The sequence below is a fragment of the Alligator mississippiensis genome, chromosome 14, assembly GCF_030867095.1.
Source record: "Alligator mississippiensis isolate rAllMis1 chromosome 14, rAllMis1, whole genome shotgun sequence".
Lineage (NCBI taxonomy): Eukaryota > Metazoa > Chordata > Crocodylia > Alligatoridae > Alligator > Alligator mississippiensis.
Window position 1 is genome coordinate 35,003,838 of NC_081837.1, and position 18,303 is coordinate 35,022,140.

Here is an 18,303-nt window from a genome sequence, read left to right on the forward strand (position 1 = left end):
TGGCTCTGTGCTATGTGGGTCCCCTTTAAATCAGAGCAGGGGGCTGTATCCTACCCTAGAATATGCTGTATGCTGCCAAGGAAGCACAGGGGATTTGGGACAGGAAAAAGAAGAGCCTTTAGGTTCCTACCCTGCCATGTGTCGGTCACATTCATTCATATTGGCAGGGATGGTTTAGTAAGGGATGACCCTGCCTTGTCACCTCACAAGGTCCCTTCCAGCCTAGCTTTCCTATGCCCCTATGATCTGTGGGTCAGCAGTTGATCTGCTGAGAAGCACTGAAGTCTTATGTTTTTAATACAATAACCCCCTTGTTTTTCTTTAGTTGTTCTCTCCAATGCCTAAACCAAACCCTCGTCTACAGTTTGGGGCTGTCTCCTCCTAATCAATGACATGGGTTTTACTGTTGACCAGTGAATTATGTACAGTCACTCATCTCCCTGCAACTTTATTGGTTGCTTAAACTGCTGGGATTACCTGTGGCCATAGATTGAAAGAAGCTTGGGAGAATTTTTTTTAGATATTTTAAACAAACAGTCTCCAGACTTAAAACACTACCTTGAGTGGAAGTACATACCCGTCAGATGTGTAAGTCCATTGAGGAATATGATAGGCCTTTGTTTGAAAAAAAAGCATTCTGCCTGAACTTTACTATGACAGAGAACTGAGCTGCAAACCAAGAATCTGATATCATCTACTGCCAGAATGAGATTAGGACATTTGCTGCCTCCTATTTGGTGGCAATAATGAAATGGGTCAAATCACAAACACCAGTACCTGTGAAGATGGTCCTGCTCCCCAGCGTCGCCTGTTATTAGCACAGAATCACACTGTAGAGTCAGATGCAAACACTGAGAAAGGTGACCCTCAAGAAAAGGTAACACCACATAGCCCTTATCCAGCAAGATAGGGAACAATAAAAAGAGATTTAAATCATTTATATATGTCAATGTCAAACACTGGTCTGGTGTTTGTCTCAAACACTGGCCTCGTGTTTGTAGTGGCCTTTCAGACACATGGACAACAGATATACAAATACTGCTTATTTTTATATTGTCAGTTCCTTGTCCTGCAGAGTCTAGAAACCAGTTCTAGACAGAGCAAGAAGGGGATCAGGTAAGCAGGAGTGGCAATCATCTAGGCACTGAGCAAACTGAGACCCGATTTATGTGAAGTCCTAACAGGCCATGCCCCACTTCAAAGGCTGCAGGCAATGCAGAATACCAATGCCAAGCTTCAAAGGTGGGCATGGCAGCTTCAGGAGTTCAACGTGACAGTGGAACACATAAAGGGATGCCTGAATGTGGTGGCAGACTCGCTGCCCAGAAAAGATTCTGCATAACAGGCAGGAAACCAGTACCCGGGTGGAGGCAGCGTTACTCTAGGCTTGCAGGGGTTCTCCAGTAAGTGGGACAGCCAGCTGTAGGTCCCTGAGAGAGACCCTTGAAGTGAGGTTTTGGGTCTGGCAAAGTGAGGTGGGTGTCTCTGTGTAGTAGCGCTCCCTACAGTGCGCTACTACACATTGGTAATACCAATGATCTTGTAAGGTCCCTTCTAGCCCCTAACATCTATGACACTATGAAAAGGGGCAGAGGACAGATAGTGCTGTAGAAAGAGCAGCGGAAAGGCAGGGACAGAGAGCAGATGAAGGGAAGAGATGGCATTTTAGCAGACTGGGGGCATAGAGAGATGATATTTTACACTGTTGTCATTAACATGGCACCAATACAAAAAGAAGACAAATCATGAAGTTGCCCAACCTGATGGAGAATTAACCTGGAAAGAATCTAGGTTGACCTGCTACTGGTGTATGTCCCACCAGTTTTGGATTCATCAATCCATGTCCAGTCTCATGTAGGACTTTGCTAAATACGATCAGGAAGTTACTAGGGACATACTTAAATCATGGTGAGACAAAGGGTTTTTCACAGCCTGCTGGCAGTGCACAGAGCCCATTTCACAGGCATTTCATGGCAGTCCCACACAGTGTCACTGGTTGGTGAAGGTGCCCCTGTGGCCTGACCCTTGCTGCTGATTGGCTGAGAGGCCAATCAGTCATCCTGAGACTGCAGCATTCCTACCTTGCATCTAACTTCTTAAAAGATGGCACTGAAACCTTTTGCTTTTCTGACTGGCACCTTCATTTAGTCTACATCACTAGCTCAGCCTCTCAGTACTCCTCATTTACATCATATGCTCTATGGCTGCATTCCCTAGTCCTCTAATTTCATAGTTTCATAGATGTTAGGGCCTGGAATCAGTAAACCCAACATGCCGCACTGGGATATAGCTACATGTATCAATATCCTGGTTGGCAGTGGCCTAACAAGACATGAAACCAGCCAGAGACTCATGCAATGTTATGCAAGGCTAGAGCAGGGAATGAAAGCTGAATCCAAAAAAGGAAAGTATAAACAAGTGAAAGATTAAAGCACTCCAACTGATTATCACAGACACAATCAGCTGCAACAAGAAACACGTGCACTGTTCTTTGGTGCAATGTACTGGTGTTGGAAATTGTGTGCTATAGGGTTAGGCCTTGGTCAGCTGTTGGGGTGTTTGCAGAGTGATCTGCTATCACCAGCCTGAGCTGGAATTTCTCTTGCAAACTGACTGCCTGGAGGTTCCCCCCTGAGGAGGGTCAACCTCAGATTATAAAAGAAGGCAAGTTATGTTCAACAGCCCTGCATCTGCAGCAGCCCTGTAGAAACATAAGGATGAAGGTCTTGCTGGTTCTTTGTGCTCTTTTTGCCCTCTCTGAAGGCTTTACCAGGTAAGTCACTCTATGACTGCTTCTCCTTCATGTGCTGCTGCTAACCAGCTTGCTTTAAAAAAAAAAAGCAAAAAAGCATGTAGATAAAAAAAATTCACAGTCCCTTCTGGTTCCCAGGTCATTTAATCTAACAAGAGAGGGATAGGAAATGTAAACAGCTTAAACATGGGAAGGAGAAAAGATCTCTTTTCAGATGAGGTCTGGGAAGAGATGGGAAGTTATGAGAAGGACAAGGCCACTCCAAATGGAGAAGTCGCTTGTGCTGGCCATGGTGAGACTATACCCATGCTTGATAAGCAGAGGAGTATTTCAGTTGATTTAATGTTGATTCCATCAGCCAAATAAGGAAACCCATTGCGAATGCCATGGGAGTTGATGGCTTTAATGCAAACCGTTTCCCTTAGACCCAGCGCATAAGAAAAGTCTGTTGCAGGGCATTAGTGATTGGGGATCTTGGTGGTTGTTTTTTTTTTTTGCACACAAGGATACCTTTGCAGAGAGGGAAGAAGCTGAGGCAACTCCTGAGGGAAAAAGGCTTGCTGGAAGACTTCCTGAAGCAGCACCACTATGACACCAGCACCAAATATGCACATTCGTTTGCTTCCCAGGGCGTCTCCGAGCCACTCATTAACTCCCTTGATGTGAGTTTATGCTCTGGTACAATAGATTTGCTTTAGGGCAGGAAGTATATTATGTTTCCTTTATAGGGGATCCCAAGGCTGATTTTTGGATGGGAATGTCTACCTGCCAATATAGAGCAAAGTCCCTTTCACCACATTTTCTCACGTACAAAATGTCCTGGAATAAAATATGTACCCTGATTTTGAAAGGCAGAATGAAGGGAAAGGAAGATTTTTCCTTGTAGTAAGTAATTGAATAGCAGCAGCGCGGGAGCCCGGCCTGCTCATTGTTCTGCTCCCTGTGGGTGCAGGTTTTACTTTCACTTCAGGTCAGTAGTGGGCAGAAACTGCTCTTACTGTATTTCTCTCATAAGTCCCCCGATTTCCAGAGCTAGTTTTTTGGGGAAAGGTGCATGTTGTATGCAAGACAATATGATATGTATGTGTCGTACCCCAACAGACAGAGTCTATGGAACAATGTACACTGGTACCCCCCAGTGCACGTGTGGATGGTGGCCTGTGCTGGCTGGCACATGCGGGTGCTACAGTGCGGCACTGCCTGCCAACTAGCCCTGCACTATAACAACCTTGTGCCCCAGCCAGCCTCTCCGCAGCACACTGAGGGCACCTCCAGATTGGCAGGCTGACTGCCAGGGGGCCGCACCACCCCAGCTTAATTTGCTGTGGTCCTGTATGCACATGTAAATGCTGCACCTGTCAAACCTGAGACAGTTGCAGGGGTAGAGCCTCAGTGCCCAGGAGCTTTCAAATTCACTAACAGCAGCACCCCCAGCATTCAGGCACATGCAATATGAGGCAGCAGCTGAGAAGCACCTTTCCCTTGATAAGTTTGGACTAGGTGCCTAAAGTGAGATTTGCCCAGATGCTTAAGTCCTTTATTGGCTCTGGCCTTTGGTGCATACTCCAGTGAGCATGTCACATGGCTGAAGTTAAGCATGTAACATGTAGAGGACACACATGTATGTATAACTAGCTGCTGAGAATCACTGTTGTCTCTCTTACCTGACCAGGCAGAGTATTTTGGAACAATCTACATCGGGACCCCCCCTCAGGAGTTCAGCGTTGTATTTGATACCGGTTCATCCAACCTCTGGGTTCCCTCCGTCACCTGCCAGAGTGAGGCCTGCCGTAAGTAACTGAATGCTTCCTCCCCCATCTACGCTACTGCTTTAATATGGTGTGATGGAACAGATTGTGTGAGAGACCCTATAGCTGCCACTCAGGAGACCTGGCTTTAATGCCCATGTTCACAGCTAACTCCCAGTGTGACTCTCTGCCACTGCTTCTCAACTTTTTGGGTTCAAGGAACCCCACAATAGGCTCAAGACACTCTTAAAATACCACCTCTTACTTTTCTCTCATTTTTTGGCTACAGAAAAATACTAGAGTAATTCTTCTGTTGCAAATAACTTAGATCTTAGAAAGGGTTATGACATTAAATTAGGTACTTCCAATGCAAGGTACTTAATAAATGAACATTAGTCTGCCCTAACATGCAGTACCAAAAGTGTGTGCTTTTTAAGTGACACTTCATGCACAGTAGCTTATTTTACGGCACATTAGTATAATTGCATTTTTTTACATAACTTTTATGAACAATAAAATAGGCTACTGCACATAACACTCATGTGTAGGCATGCCCAGTGGTTAAGACCTAGGGAACCGCACAGCAGGAGTGGGGGTCTGAAAGAATCGCTTCTCACTCACCCTGAGACACTGCCCACAACTGTAGCCAGCTGCATGTCTGAGCTGGGTCCCCCTTGTCATGGGAGAGGAGGAATGACTGTCAGAGTGGGCTCAGTAAAACCTCTGGACTTTGTGCCTTAACAAACTTGCACTATTTGAGACCAAAGTGGCTTCCCAGGAAAGCTGAAGGGTGGCCACTTGGGCGTGTTTTTGGCAGAGGTGAGGGCTTGTTTCCTAGATGATACGGGGATGGGACAGAGATTTCTATGGGACTGGCTGGGCTATTGCTGAATGGCCATCTTAATGCTACCAAGGTTTGAGCTGTATAGTTATCAGTGGGCCAAGATTCAAAATCTGTGATAAACATCTCCTGAGCTCATTTTAAATTGGTGAGTTAATGTTTGTAGGAGTGGAGACCTGGTTACCATATCAAAGCACAAATGCCAATAAAGGTTGGGAAAGGGGACTCCAAATCTACAAACTCTTATGCAATAAGAACAGTCTCTTGAATTTCAACAAGATTCACTAGGTGTTTAGGAACAGGGACTGAAACTTGGATACAGCAAAGTCCTCTAGGCAGGCTCGTTTTCATCTGCACAGTATTATCTCCATGCCTGTCTTGTTCTTCTCTCACTCTGGTGGCTTTTCCGATTTTCAGAAATGTCAGAGTTGTTAAGGCACTAGGTAGTGATTCAGGGCACAGACAGAAATGACATTTTTCACCCAATCCAGTCACAGAAAGCAGTCTATAGCCATGACCAAACAAGTGCACGGGTGCAGACAGCTGCAAAAAATGGCTGATTGGGTTAAAATCTGAACCGTCATTCCCTGAGGGGTCAGATGAAGACATTTCAAAACAAAGCGTCTTCTGTAACTTCTGTCTGTGCTGCCTCCCAGCCTGTTTTCAGAATGGGATGGGGGGAAGGGGGCAGAGGGAGTTCAGTGTGGGCTTTTTTCAGCCCCTGCTGGAGGGTGGGGTGGGTGTATAGGACTCCTCCAAGGCTGGGTAACCCTAGAATGAGCTCCTTCTGCCCCCTTTCTCCCCTCCCATTGTGAAAGAGGCACAGGCTGGGAGGAAGAGGGGCCGTTGCCAGTGGAAATCAGGTGCAGACTGCAGCCAGAAGCTAGATTCCCTTCCCCCTGGAGCCAGCAGTGAACTTGTGCTTTGTTCCGGGGATCATTGCAACTCACAATGTTTCCTGCAAAGTGTTTTCAGTTACAGCAGGGGGCTGCTCTTCTGTCTGCGCTCTCGGACTCAGACCCTGCTCTCAGAGCTCCCGTGTAACCTTGGGTGAAGCACTTATCCCCTTTTCATCACCCAAAGACTAACAGCACTGCCCTGCCCTTCCCCGGAGGGAAGTTTTGAGGATAAATGCATTAAATACTATGAAAAACTATGCTACTACCATGTGTTATCAAATACAACATACCCTGGAATAATATGCACCTTGTTTTAGGCAGGCAAAAATGAAGAAAAAAAGGATTTTCAGTATTATAGCTTCATAGAGGTGGCACAGATCTAAAAATTCTGTAAAAGGCTGCAAAAAAAAAAAGGGACACAAGGAGTAGCTAGAAGACATCTAAACTGCCAGAAGAAAAGTTAGCTTGATTAATGGATGGAAATCAAGACCCTTAAAAAAAAGAGAGACAGTGAGAGAAAGAGATGACCTTTAACATCTGTTGAGTGAAGAACAATGAATCATTAAATCGATTGACTCCTTCAGGTGCCTGAAAGGAAATCCCAGTGCTGCGGCTGGGCAGTCGAACTTGGAAAAGAAATCAAAGCAGGGGGCTTCTACTTCAGGCAGAAATCCAGATTCCCTCCTTAATATACACACCCTGATCTGGGAGGTGGGGGGAGAGCAGATGTTTGATGCAAGAAAAACATGGTATGCGGGCAGAGGCCAAAGAAATACCTTAGATTTTACTAAGTCTTTCTAAATGCAGAACATGAAGTTAAGAGCATTGATTACACTAAATAGTTATGTGCTGAGCTTTATTTTCTTCTTTATAGTAGGGCTGGATGCTGATGCTTTTTCTAAATATTCTTTGGCAGAAAATCACCAGAGGTTTGATCCGTCAAAATCCTCCACCTACCACAGCACAGAGACCAGCATATCCATTCAGTATGGCATAGGCAGCATGGACGGGGTTGTGGGATCCGATACAGTGCTAGTAAGTACTAATGCAGCAGAAAGGCTACAGCCCTCCCCATTATTTCAGTGATTCACAAACATGGTAGCGCTGTGCCAGCTGACATGCTGGAGATCTCACTCTGGAGGAGGCAATACATGGCAAGTCTCTTAGTAAAGCCACTTACACCCTAGCTGCTATGCAAACAGTGAAACAGGCTGGGCTGTACAATTGGGCACTGCGGCTCAGACCCACAAAGGGACTTAGGTGCATAACTCCTGGCTAAGAGTTAGGACATAGGCACACTGCCCCAGGGACACATGACATAGGGCACACTGTTTTCAAAGATGCCTCTTCTTCACAGGGTGGGGTACTTGGCCTCTCCACAATACCCTTTTTGGGGATGCAGCTCCATAAGCTCATCAATAGGTTTACAACAGCCATCTGCCATCTGCCCTGGCCATAGGCCCATGCAGAGTATACTCACAGCACAAGTACTTACCTTTTTCACACCTCATGGGAGCACACGCTTCTTTGGCTCCCTTCTTATATAGCTCTCCACAGAGGTGGTGCCAGAAGTGAGTGTACAAACTATCATAAAGGCCATCTACACAGTGCTAAACCAGCATTTTTGCAACAGGCAGCTGGGGAAGGAGACCATTCTGGAAGCACATTACCCAGAGCCCTGCCAGTCTGTCTTTTCCTGGGGTGAATACCTCCAGTGAAGTCCCCAACACATGGTCAGGCATTGAGAGCTGTGAGCACTTTGAGGAGCAGATACACAACACCTCTCTCAAGCCAGCTGCCCACACTAGGCACCTTGACTGTGTTTGGTGCCTCAGTGGCAGGGGAGATAGCTTGACTGGTCAGAGCTTTCCCAGAAGAGGGGTGAAAATCAGAATAAAGTTCTCCATGAGTACTCATGTGTGTGTGTAAACTGTCTCTCATGCTCTCAGGATGTGTAAAGCACTAAGCAGCAAAAACCCTCTCTTGTAAAAACAGCCTTACCCCCTCAGCATTGCTTTTATATGACATTTCCTTCAAATACCAATCAACTCAGTGGTTTTCTGGCCAGATAAGGAGCTAAAGAACTGATCCATCTCCTTCCCAGGTCTCCTCCCTCATCGACACCAACCAGCAGTTAGCACTGAGCACCAGCGAGCCAGGACCCTTTTTCACCTACACCAAATTTGATGGGATCCTGGGCCTGGGCTATCCAGACCTAGCTGTTGGTGGGCTTATTCCTGTCTTTGATAATATGATGACCGAGAACGTGGTGCAGCAGCACTTGTTTTCAGTGTACCTCAGTCAGTAAGTGACTTGTTAAACATGGAAGTAATGTATTACCATAGGAGTGTGGGGGAAAATCCTGGACCAAGATACTCTGCTTGCTTCCTGCCGTTGTTAGCTCCATTTTATAAACGTGATGTCTCAGGCATAGAGAGGTGCAATGACTTGCCTACAGCCACCCATCACCAGTGGTAGAACCAAGAATATGGCTGGTGTATGGTCCATGAGAACACATTGCCGTTCATTGAAACAAAGTCCTGTTCCCTGTCTGTGGGCTGTTCCCAGTGACTCTTTAGGAAGCAGTGATTACAGTGCTAGCCTGAGTTTCATCCTGGCCTGAATCACTACATGACCTGGTGCATGACAATCTTTTTCTCTGTGCCTTTGTTTCTTGCTCTACAAAATGGGGATACTGCTGTTGAAAGCACTCTCAGACCTCTAGTGAAAAGTATCCTAGGAGAGCTAAATTATTCACTAGCTGTTACGATGTTTGATCAGTCACCGAAGTCACACTCTGCTGCCCCTACTACATGACTTAAAGAATTTTAAACAAAAGAACAGCAAATGGTGAAAAAGGAGTGATGGTCTTGCTGGTGGAAATATTCTTAAATTGATTATTTCTCTGAAATGATTCAGTTAGAAACAAATGCATGTATTTTTACCTGTTTTTTTTAATGAAAGCAATTATTATTAGGAATGGTCCATTACTGAGACTCTACTTCTTTGGCAAAGGGACTGTCTTCTTTAGTTTCTGTGTTTGTACAGCACCGAACACCCTGGTATTTCAAGTAATTATATGAATTTGTCATTTTTAGAGAACAAAATGGTAGTGTGGTCATTTTTGGGGGAATTGATGAATCTTACTTTACTGGCCCTATCCACTGGATCCCTGTCTCTTACCAGCGCTATTGGCAGATCCCAATGGACAGGTATGTAACACACAAAGGTGGTTAAATAAATCTAGTGGTCTTTGGCACACTTCCACAGTTGCAGTTATAAAGTCAAAGCTCATTTTTCCTCTATTAGTACCAAATTCACATTGACTTGAGCAGTCAGGATGTCAGTGGTGCCTAACTCCCTTAGGCCCTTTCTTGTATATTCTGTTAGATGCTATGTGCATCCTTGGGCTGCCTAAATACCTTTGTAAATCTGGCCTCAGGCCCCATGTCCCCGAAGTGTTCCTTTAAATATCTGTGCTCACTTTTCCTGAGCTTCCTCCCAAGTTATCGAGGAAAGCAGTATACTCCAGTGAATAAACTGGAACACAGGAAACCGATATGTTCCCAACCTTGGCACTGACCGGCTGAGTGACTTTGATGATGTCACGGTACATCCCTATGGACTTTTACACTATAAAGATGTTCTGCTATCATCTCCATTCCAGATACATGGTAGGACAGATAGGGCTCACATAAGGTTTGACTTTGCCGTCAGCCCAAGGGGATGTGCTAGAGCAGGAGTTACCATAGATCACACTGTGGTCAAGGTAGTATCAGTCCAAGTCCAAATCATACAGCCAGGGTTGATCTGGCCCAAAGAAGGCCACTGATTGTACCAGGAAGTCCAAGCCAAGGACAGGACCACTCAAGAGCAGGCAGGACAGGATCACCAGTCCAAGATGGGATCAGGCAGACACAGGAGTAGAGACAGACAGGACTTAGGGAAAGATCCAGGCAGGAGTGAGGCAGAGGTTCAGGCAGTGCAAGGTACTGGCAGGAACAAGGCATGGGCCCACGTGAGGCAAGATTTAGTATCTAGGCAAAAGCAAGCAGGCAAGTAGGCTAGCAAGGGTCTAAGTGGCCCGGGAGACCCAGACTAGCAGTTTAGTTGCTCAGACAGCCTTCTGCCAGCTGGTCTGAGCTTATGTAGGGCAGCGTGGGTGGGACCTCTTCCTGAGGGCCCTGGGGATCACTCAAGTCAGGGCCCCGATCACCTCCAGCTGGAGCTAGGAACTGGATCAGCCCCAGCTGAGCGTGGGCTCATTCCAGATCCTCAACTTGTATGAATTGGCATAGTTCAGTTATGCCAGTGGAGCTGGACTGGGATCTGGGCCAGTTTTCTTGGAGCTGTTGCTAACCTTAGCGGGTGTGGGAAGGCTCCTCTTGACTTCAGTGGGCTTTGGGTTGCATCCTTCATGTTATGGCAGTTGACTGTATGGAGGCCAGGCTCCTGGAGTCCTTGTCCAGGCAGATGTCAGGATGAAGTCAATGAGAGCTGGCTTGTGTAAGGACAGTGCATTTACTGAGTCAGCCACTCGAGGCCTGAGCCTGAGGAAGTAATGCTGTTTGTTGCATTGTTAAGGTCTAACATTTTACAGCCTCCTGTGCATCCTTGCCATTTCAAGTTCAACATCTTATCTATGTTTTCAATCATTCAGCATCATTGTGAACGGCAAGGTGATCGCCTGTGAATCTGGCTGCCAAACTATTGTTGATACCGGCACTTCTCTCGTGACTGGGCCCTCGCCAGACATCAACAACATACGGAAAGTCATTGGAGCTACTCCAGGACAGTATGGCCAGGTGAGAGTCCTTCAGGGAGCCAGTTGTCACACCGCACCCTGCACTCAAATGGTTTAAGTCCCCTGGCCATGCCCAGCAGAGCCTGCAGGCTCGGCCTCACTCCACTTCCTGAGCTCTGGCTTTACTAGTCAATTGGACAAAGCAACACTACAAAAGCCTCAGGGTCCTGTTTGGTCCTAGGGTTTCCCGTGGGCACTATTCTGGCCGACTCCAGGGCTTGATATTTATGGGGGGGGGGGGGGGGACAGAGGACTGGAAGCTCTGAATTTATTTTATTACATTTTATTTTATTTTATTACAACTGTTATAGAAACAGTTAATTATTTTTGAGGGGGTTAATCTGTCCTATCTCTTGGCCTGGATCAGAGTCAGGATGATGTGCTGGTGATGTTCAGCCAAACCAACCTAAATCCAAACTTGACCTAGTTCCATCTATTTCTCAGCAGTGACAATGGGACCAAATTAAGTCTTGCTACTCACTGGCTACATCTACACATTGCCATGCTTTAGTATTTCCGTTTATACTGTGCCATGCATGTAGTACATGGTTAGACTTCACTGCTACTTTGCTGTAGAGGTACGCTAAAACGGGGCAGCAAGCTGCTATGGTGAATTTGCTGACAATCATGCGTAGACTCACGTGATTTCTACATTGCCGTAGTGTGCCATACGGTGACATAGCACATATCTAGGGTGATGTGTAGACGTGCCTATTAGGTTTCTATAAATTACTGTTCTCAAGGCATTCGGCCATGACTTCTTGCTACAAATACAGGATTCCAGGGTGGCCTCTCATCCAAGTACCCAGACCCCAGACCACTTACTTTCTGACACTGCCCCTCTAGTCTTTTTTCCCTTGTAAAATGGCCGTGTTGTTTCTTTCATAACTGGATACTTTTTTTTTCTTTTTTTTTTTGGTGCTCTGTAGTATAATGTCAACTGCAATGACATTTCTAGCCTGCCTGATATCATCTTCATAATCAATGGGATCCAGTTCCCTCTGCCTCCTTCAGCCTACACTGAGCAGGTATGATATGGAGCCTTTCTTCATGGGACACAGTAGCACAGTGGGGCACAGCTAAATGGACTGGGTTCAGTCTCAGCTCAGCTGCCCCCTCCCATTGCACAGCTGCTCAGGGGGAAGGGCTTGGGGAGCAGAGCAAGGAGCATGCTTGAGAGAAGGCTTTGGGAATAAGGAGTTAGTAGCCTGGTCCAAGGCCTACTGAAATCAGTAGAAAGACTGACATAGGAGGCTTTGTATCAGGTTTGCCAGGAGAGGTCTGACCTACTGCCTGAGGAGTGTATTCACAGTATCTTATGTAAGACAGGAAAAGTGGTCGTTCTGCTCAGCTCAGTGGTGATGAGGTATCAGTAGGGGTGTTGTGTCTAGGTCTGCACATTGTACTTCGAGAAGACAAGCTGCACAGAGTCCAGACGAGAGCAACAAACACCCTAAGAGGTTTATAACACAGGACCTATGAGGAAAACTTGAAAGAAGTGGGAGGTTTTAGTCTAGAAAAGAGGGGAGTAGGGTAGGGAGAAGACATGATCACAGCTCTTCAATATGCAAGAGGCTGTTATTGAGAAGATGGTATTAGGATGTGTATCAGGGAGGAAGAACAAGAAAGAATTGACATGATTTGAAGAAAAGAAGATTTGAGCTAGATATTTAGAAACATTCTCTAACTAGAAAAGTACGCTAGAACAGGCTACCTAGAGAGGCTATGAGACCTCCTTCATTTAAGTTTTTAAGAAGGGTTAGACAAACATCTGTTGAGGCTAGCTTTCATTTAGTTTTACCCTGCCTTGGGGCAGATGGTTGACTTGATGATCTCTTGAAGTTCTGCTCTACTATATCTCTAGGGGTCTAAATCCCTGCTGGTATTCCAGCCACAATGGCTCTGCCAGCTCACTAGATCAGGGGTTGGCAACCTACGGCCTGTGGGCTACGATCGGCCTGTGGATCTACAGGAACCTGCCCATGGAGCTGGGGGGCTTTGATGGGAGTCTCATGGCGGAGGGGCTTTGCCCATGCCATGGCCAGGCAGTGGGAGCTTCCCCTGCACCACAGCAAGGGGAATAAAGTAGTGTCAGTAGTTGGGTCCTAGCACCAGCCTGTGTCAGACCCAAGCTGGGTCATTCCAGCCGGCTGCTAATGAATATTGCCAATTGCTGCTCTAGTTGGAGCCAGTGGGAGAATTTTGCCCAAGCTTTTGGGAATTACAGTGACAGAACCAACTCCTTTGGAAACAAATGAGATGTACTAACCATTGATTTTAATGTTTGTTTGCTTGTTTCTGTCCAAATCTAGTTTGGCCCAGGAGACTGCACAAGTAGTTTTCAGGTCACAAATAACTACCTGTGGATCTTGGGAGATATATTCATCAGGGAGTACTACAGCATCTTTGACAGGGAAAACAACCGGGTTGGTCTGGCCAAGTCTGTTTAGACATCACCCAGGAGCGGGTGCTATGATCCATCCTGGAATCAATTTACCATAATTATACTTTACCAGATAATAGCATGTTATTATATTTCTGTAAGCAATTGACCTGGTATGCAGCCAATTACATTCTTATCGAGACATAAAGAAAGCAGGAATGATTCAGATTTGTTTGGCCACACATTCATTTGTATAAAATATAAGCTATAAAGCACTTCCCAGTTCAAACTGCTAAACACATGCAACCACCCCCTCACAGAGCCATGCTCCATTCCCCTGACTCTTCCTACTGTACTCCGTAAGTACTTCTAGCAGGCTTTGAACTGGATCCTCAATGGGTGTAAACTGCCATTGCTCCACTGAATTGAACACTGCTATGGGGCTCTTATTGTCTGAGAAGCTGTCCCCTACCTGGTTACTATTGCCACAGTATCTGAGCGCCCCATTACAACACCACCCTTGTGAGAGAGGGCAGTGCCATCATCCACAGCTACAGAGTGTGAATGGAGAGAGAAAGATGCTACATGACTTGTCCCAGCTCACAGAGGAAGTCTGTGATGGGGTGGGGACTGAACTTGGGTTAACATCCATTCACTAGACCATCCTTTATCTTTGAGACTTCCCTTGAAGTAAGGTGCTATTCATCATCAGTGCTGACACTTTAAAAAGAAAAGCTACACCTAGAAAAGCTACTTCCAGCCCTCCCAATTAAGCACTTGGAAGTCAGGGAATACCACCATAGGGAGCAGAAATGGGGGTAATGGGGCTGGCCCCCTCCCCCCCAAATGCGGGGCAGTGGTAGGGCTGCAAGGCAGCCCAGCTGCAGGGGTGGGGAGGGGCGTGCAGGTAGCGATGAGGGAGGGAGTGGGGCTGGGGCATCCTGGGGCTGTAGTGGTTTGAGGAGATCTCAGTTCATTTCCTGGATCTGCTACCTATACCTTGTGGACTGTGAGCAAGTCATGTGATCTTTTTGCATCTCAGACCCCTGGCAGATGTTCATTTAATAGCACGATGTAGTTTCCAGATGATCACCAGAAGGAAGGGAGTGTGGGGGAATATTATAGAACCCCATTGCATTAATGCAGTGATTTGCACTCAGAGGAAGAAGTCAGAGACGGTAGGTGGGGAAGCATCCCAGAGCCAGGTAACCCAGTTGTCTATGGTGGTAGAAAGGACAAGAGAAGAGAACCGCTTTCACTGTGGCAGCCAGTTAGGGAACCGTTATCCCCAGGGAAAAGCTAATAGATGGCCTCAGGGAGAAGCCCAGTCAGTCAGTGGCACAGAATGCCAAAGCTCACGGGCAGGAACTAGAGAAATGCCATGAGGAAGCACCAAAGATCCCCAACGATTGCATAGCTGGGCAGAAGGAGCTTAAACTGGAAATTTTAGGAGACGCCAGCTTGGAGGAACTCCAACGGATGGCTCAGGAGCAAGCAGCAGAGTTCACCCAGGATAAGAGAGAACAGGTAGTCTGGGATAAGGGACTCCTTTATCAGCTATGGGTGCCTAGGAACCATGCTGTGTCCTGGGAGCCCTATCGCCAGCTTGTGGTGCCACATAAATTCAGGCAGCAGCTTGCCATGGCCCACCATCTACCCTGCACCGGTCACCTGGACATGGGTCGGACTCGCCAGCGGCTGTTGGCAAGCTTTTATTAGCTCAGGCCTGCTCAGAATGTGATGGATTATTGAAGATCTTGTGAGACATGCCAGCGGACGGGCAAGAGTGGGGATAAGAGAAAAGCTCCCCTGCAGCCCCTCCCTATCATTGATCAGGCCTTCCAAAGAGAGGGGACAGACATTGTGGGCCACCTGAGGCATACGACTCAGAGAGGGAAGCAATATATTTTAACTCATGTGGATTTTGCGATGCAGTCCCTGGAGGAAATTGCCCTAACCTTCATAAAGGCCCCCATAGTCACTGACACCTTTTCAAAGATGATGTGACTTATGCTATTGCCATGAATAAGTCAGGTAAAAAGCCATTGATGAGTCCCTGGACAAGCCCTGTGATACTTGTCTGAAACCAGGATGAACTGTGTGTGGACTATAGGAAGCTGAATGTGATCACCACCCCAACACATATCATATGCCCAGGATGGACTCACTGCTTGACACCCTGGTCCTAACCAATTTCCTCTCTACTCTTGATCTATCTAAGGAGTTTTGGCAGATGGCACTAGATGTGCATGCTATGGCCAGGTATGCCTTCACCACGCCTTTGGGACTGTTTGAGTTCACAATCCTTCCTTATGGTATGCACAATTCTCCTGCTTCCTTTCAAAGACTCACTAATAACTTTCTACAAGGATTCAGGAAGTTTACAGTGGCCCACATTGACAACATTGCTATCTTTAGCCAGGACTTTGACTCACACCTGATTCACCTAACCATTGTGCTGGATAGATTAAAGGGGCTGGACTAACAGTGGAAGCAAAGAAATGTCAGTTGGCATTGCCCAAAGTGGTGTAGTTCAAACACCATGTGGGTGGAGGCAAGATCACCCCAATGTGGAATAAAATTGAGGCCTTTAATGACTGCCCACCACCACAAACTAAAAAGCAGCTCAGAGGTTGGCAAGTGTCTGGGCACTGAACAAGCTGAGGCCCTATTTGTGGGGACAGAAGTTCATGGTCGTAACAGGCCATGCCCCACTTCAGTGGCTGCAGACAATGCAGAATACCAATGCCAACCTTCAAAGGTGGGCATGGCAGCTTCAGGAGTTCAACATGACAGTGGAACACATAAAGGGATGCGCGAATGTGATGGCAGATTCGCTGTCCAGAAAAAGATGCCGGATAACATGCAGGAAACCACAGGAGCATCCCATACCCTTGGCTTGCAGGGGTTCTCCAGGAAGTGGGACAGCTGGCTGTAGGCTCCCTCAAAGTGAGGTTTTAGGCCTGGCAGTGAGGCAGGGGTCTCTGCATAGTAGCACCCCTACTGTGCTGCCACACCAATGCTTTTGTAAGTTCTTTTCCAGCCACTAACATCTATGAAACTATGAAAAGGGACAGAGGGCAGATTGTAGTGTAGAAAGAGGGGTGGAAAGGCATGGGCACAAAGCAGATGAAGGGAAGAGATGGCATTTTAGCAGTCTGGGAACACAGAGAGATGATATTTTACACTGTTGTCATTAAAATTACAATAGAAAAACTAGAAGACAAACCACGAAGTTACGCAACCTGATGGAGAATTAACCTGGAAAGAATCTAGGTTAACCTGCTACTGGTGTAAGTCCCACCAGTTTTGGATTCATCAGTTCATGTCCAGCCTCATGGAGGAGTTTGCTAATTGCAAGCGGCTATTACTAGGGACTTGCTTAAACCATGGTGAGACAAAGGGGTTTTTCATGGCCTGGTTGCGGTGCATAGAGCCCATTTCACAGACATTTCATGGCAATATCGCCCCTTACCACTGATTGGTGAAGCTGCCCCTGCAGCCTGTCCCTTGCCACTGATTGGTGGAGAGGCCAGTCATTCATTTTCAGACTGTAGCATTGCTAAATTGCATCTAGCTTCTTAAAAGATGGCAGCGAAAACCTTTCACTGTCTTGACTGACACCTTCATTTAGTCTACATCACTAGCTCAACCTCTCAGTATTTCTCACTCAGATCAGGTGCTCTATGGCTGCATTTCCTAGTTCTCTAATTTCATACTTTCATAGATGTTAGGGGCTGGAATCAATAAACCCAATATGCTGCACTGGGATATAGGTCTACATATCTAATCCCCAGTTGGCAATGGACTAACAGGATGTGAAACCAGTCAGAGACTCATACAATCTTATCCAAGGCTAAGGGAGGAAATTTAAACTGAAAAAAGGGAAGTATAAATCAGCAAAAGATAAAAACACTCCAACTGATTATCACAGGCACAGTCTGCTGCAGCAGGTAACACAGGCACTGTTCTTCAGTGCACTGTACTGGTATTAGAAATTGTGTGCTTTGGGGTTAGGCCTTGGTCAGCTGTTGGGGTGTTTGCGGAGTGATCTGCTATCACCAGCCTGAGTTGGAATTTCTCTTGTAATCTGACTTCCTGGAGGTCCCCCCTGAGGAGAGTCAACCTCAGATTATAAAAGAAGGCAAGTTATGTTCAACAGCTCAGCATCTGTAGCAGCCTCTGCAGAAACAGAAGGATGAAGTTTCTCGTGGTTTTCTGTGCTCTTTTTGCTCTCTCGGAAGGCTTTATCAGGCAAGTTCCTGTTTTACCACTTCTCCTTCATCTGCTGCTGCTAACTAGCTTGTTTATAAAAAAAAGGAAAGGGAAGGATGTTGATAAAATGATCTAATGGTCCTTTCTGACTCCCAGGTCATTTAATTTAACAACAGAGGGATAAGAAATGTAAAAAGTAGGGCCGTGTGAAGCTTCAGGTGGTGATCCGGTTCGGAGGAGATTCGGCCCAATTCGGTGGCTGAATCTCCAAATCCGAATTGAATCAGGGACCAATTTAAAGGTCCGAATTGATTCAAAGCTCTCCAAATTTTTGGCAAGGATTTGGAGAGCTTTGATGATTTGGGCAGTCCCAGTCAGCTGCAGCAGGTAAGTATAGCCCTGGTACTTACCAGGGGTGGGGGGGGTGGGCCTGGGGGAAGGCGGAGGGGACCATGGGGAGACCCCCCCCACCCCCCCTGCCAGCCCTTTTAAAGAAAAGCCCTGGTGCTCACCAGGTGCTTCCAGGGTGGGGGGGGGGGCAATCCCTGCTGCCCCCCACTACCCCACGCTGCATGGGGGGCTCTGCATGAACTCCCGCCCCACCCTGCTCCCCCAGCCCCACCATGGGTGCCGCACCTGGGCCAGCTCCGCCTCTTTAAGA

General features: G+C 46.8%; 1 protein-coding gene across 1 annotated transcript; it reads left to right on the top strand.

Moving 5' to 3' along the window:
- Window positions 1-2,717: 2,717 nt before the first annotated feature.
- Window positions 2,718-13,494, top strand: LOC102570484 (embryonic pepsinogen-like). The gene is made up of 9 exons (XM_014605446.1): window positions 2,718-2,773; window positions 3,258-3,414; window positions 4,425-4,542; window positions 7,157-7,275; window positions 8,345-8,544; window positions 9,339-9,452; window positions 10,901-11,045; window positions 11,974-12,072; window positions 13,357-13,494. Exons 1-9 carry the CDS (start codon window positions 2,718-2,720, stop codon window positions 13,492-13,494), a joined length of 1,146 nt encoding a protein of 381 aa, XP_014460932.1.
- The last annotated feature ends 4,809 nt before the right edge of the window (window positions 13,495-18,303 follow it).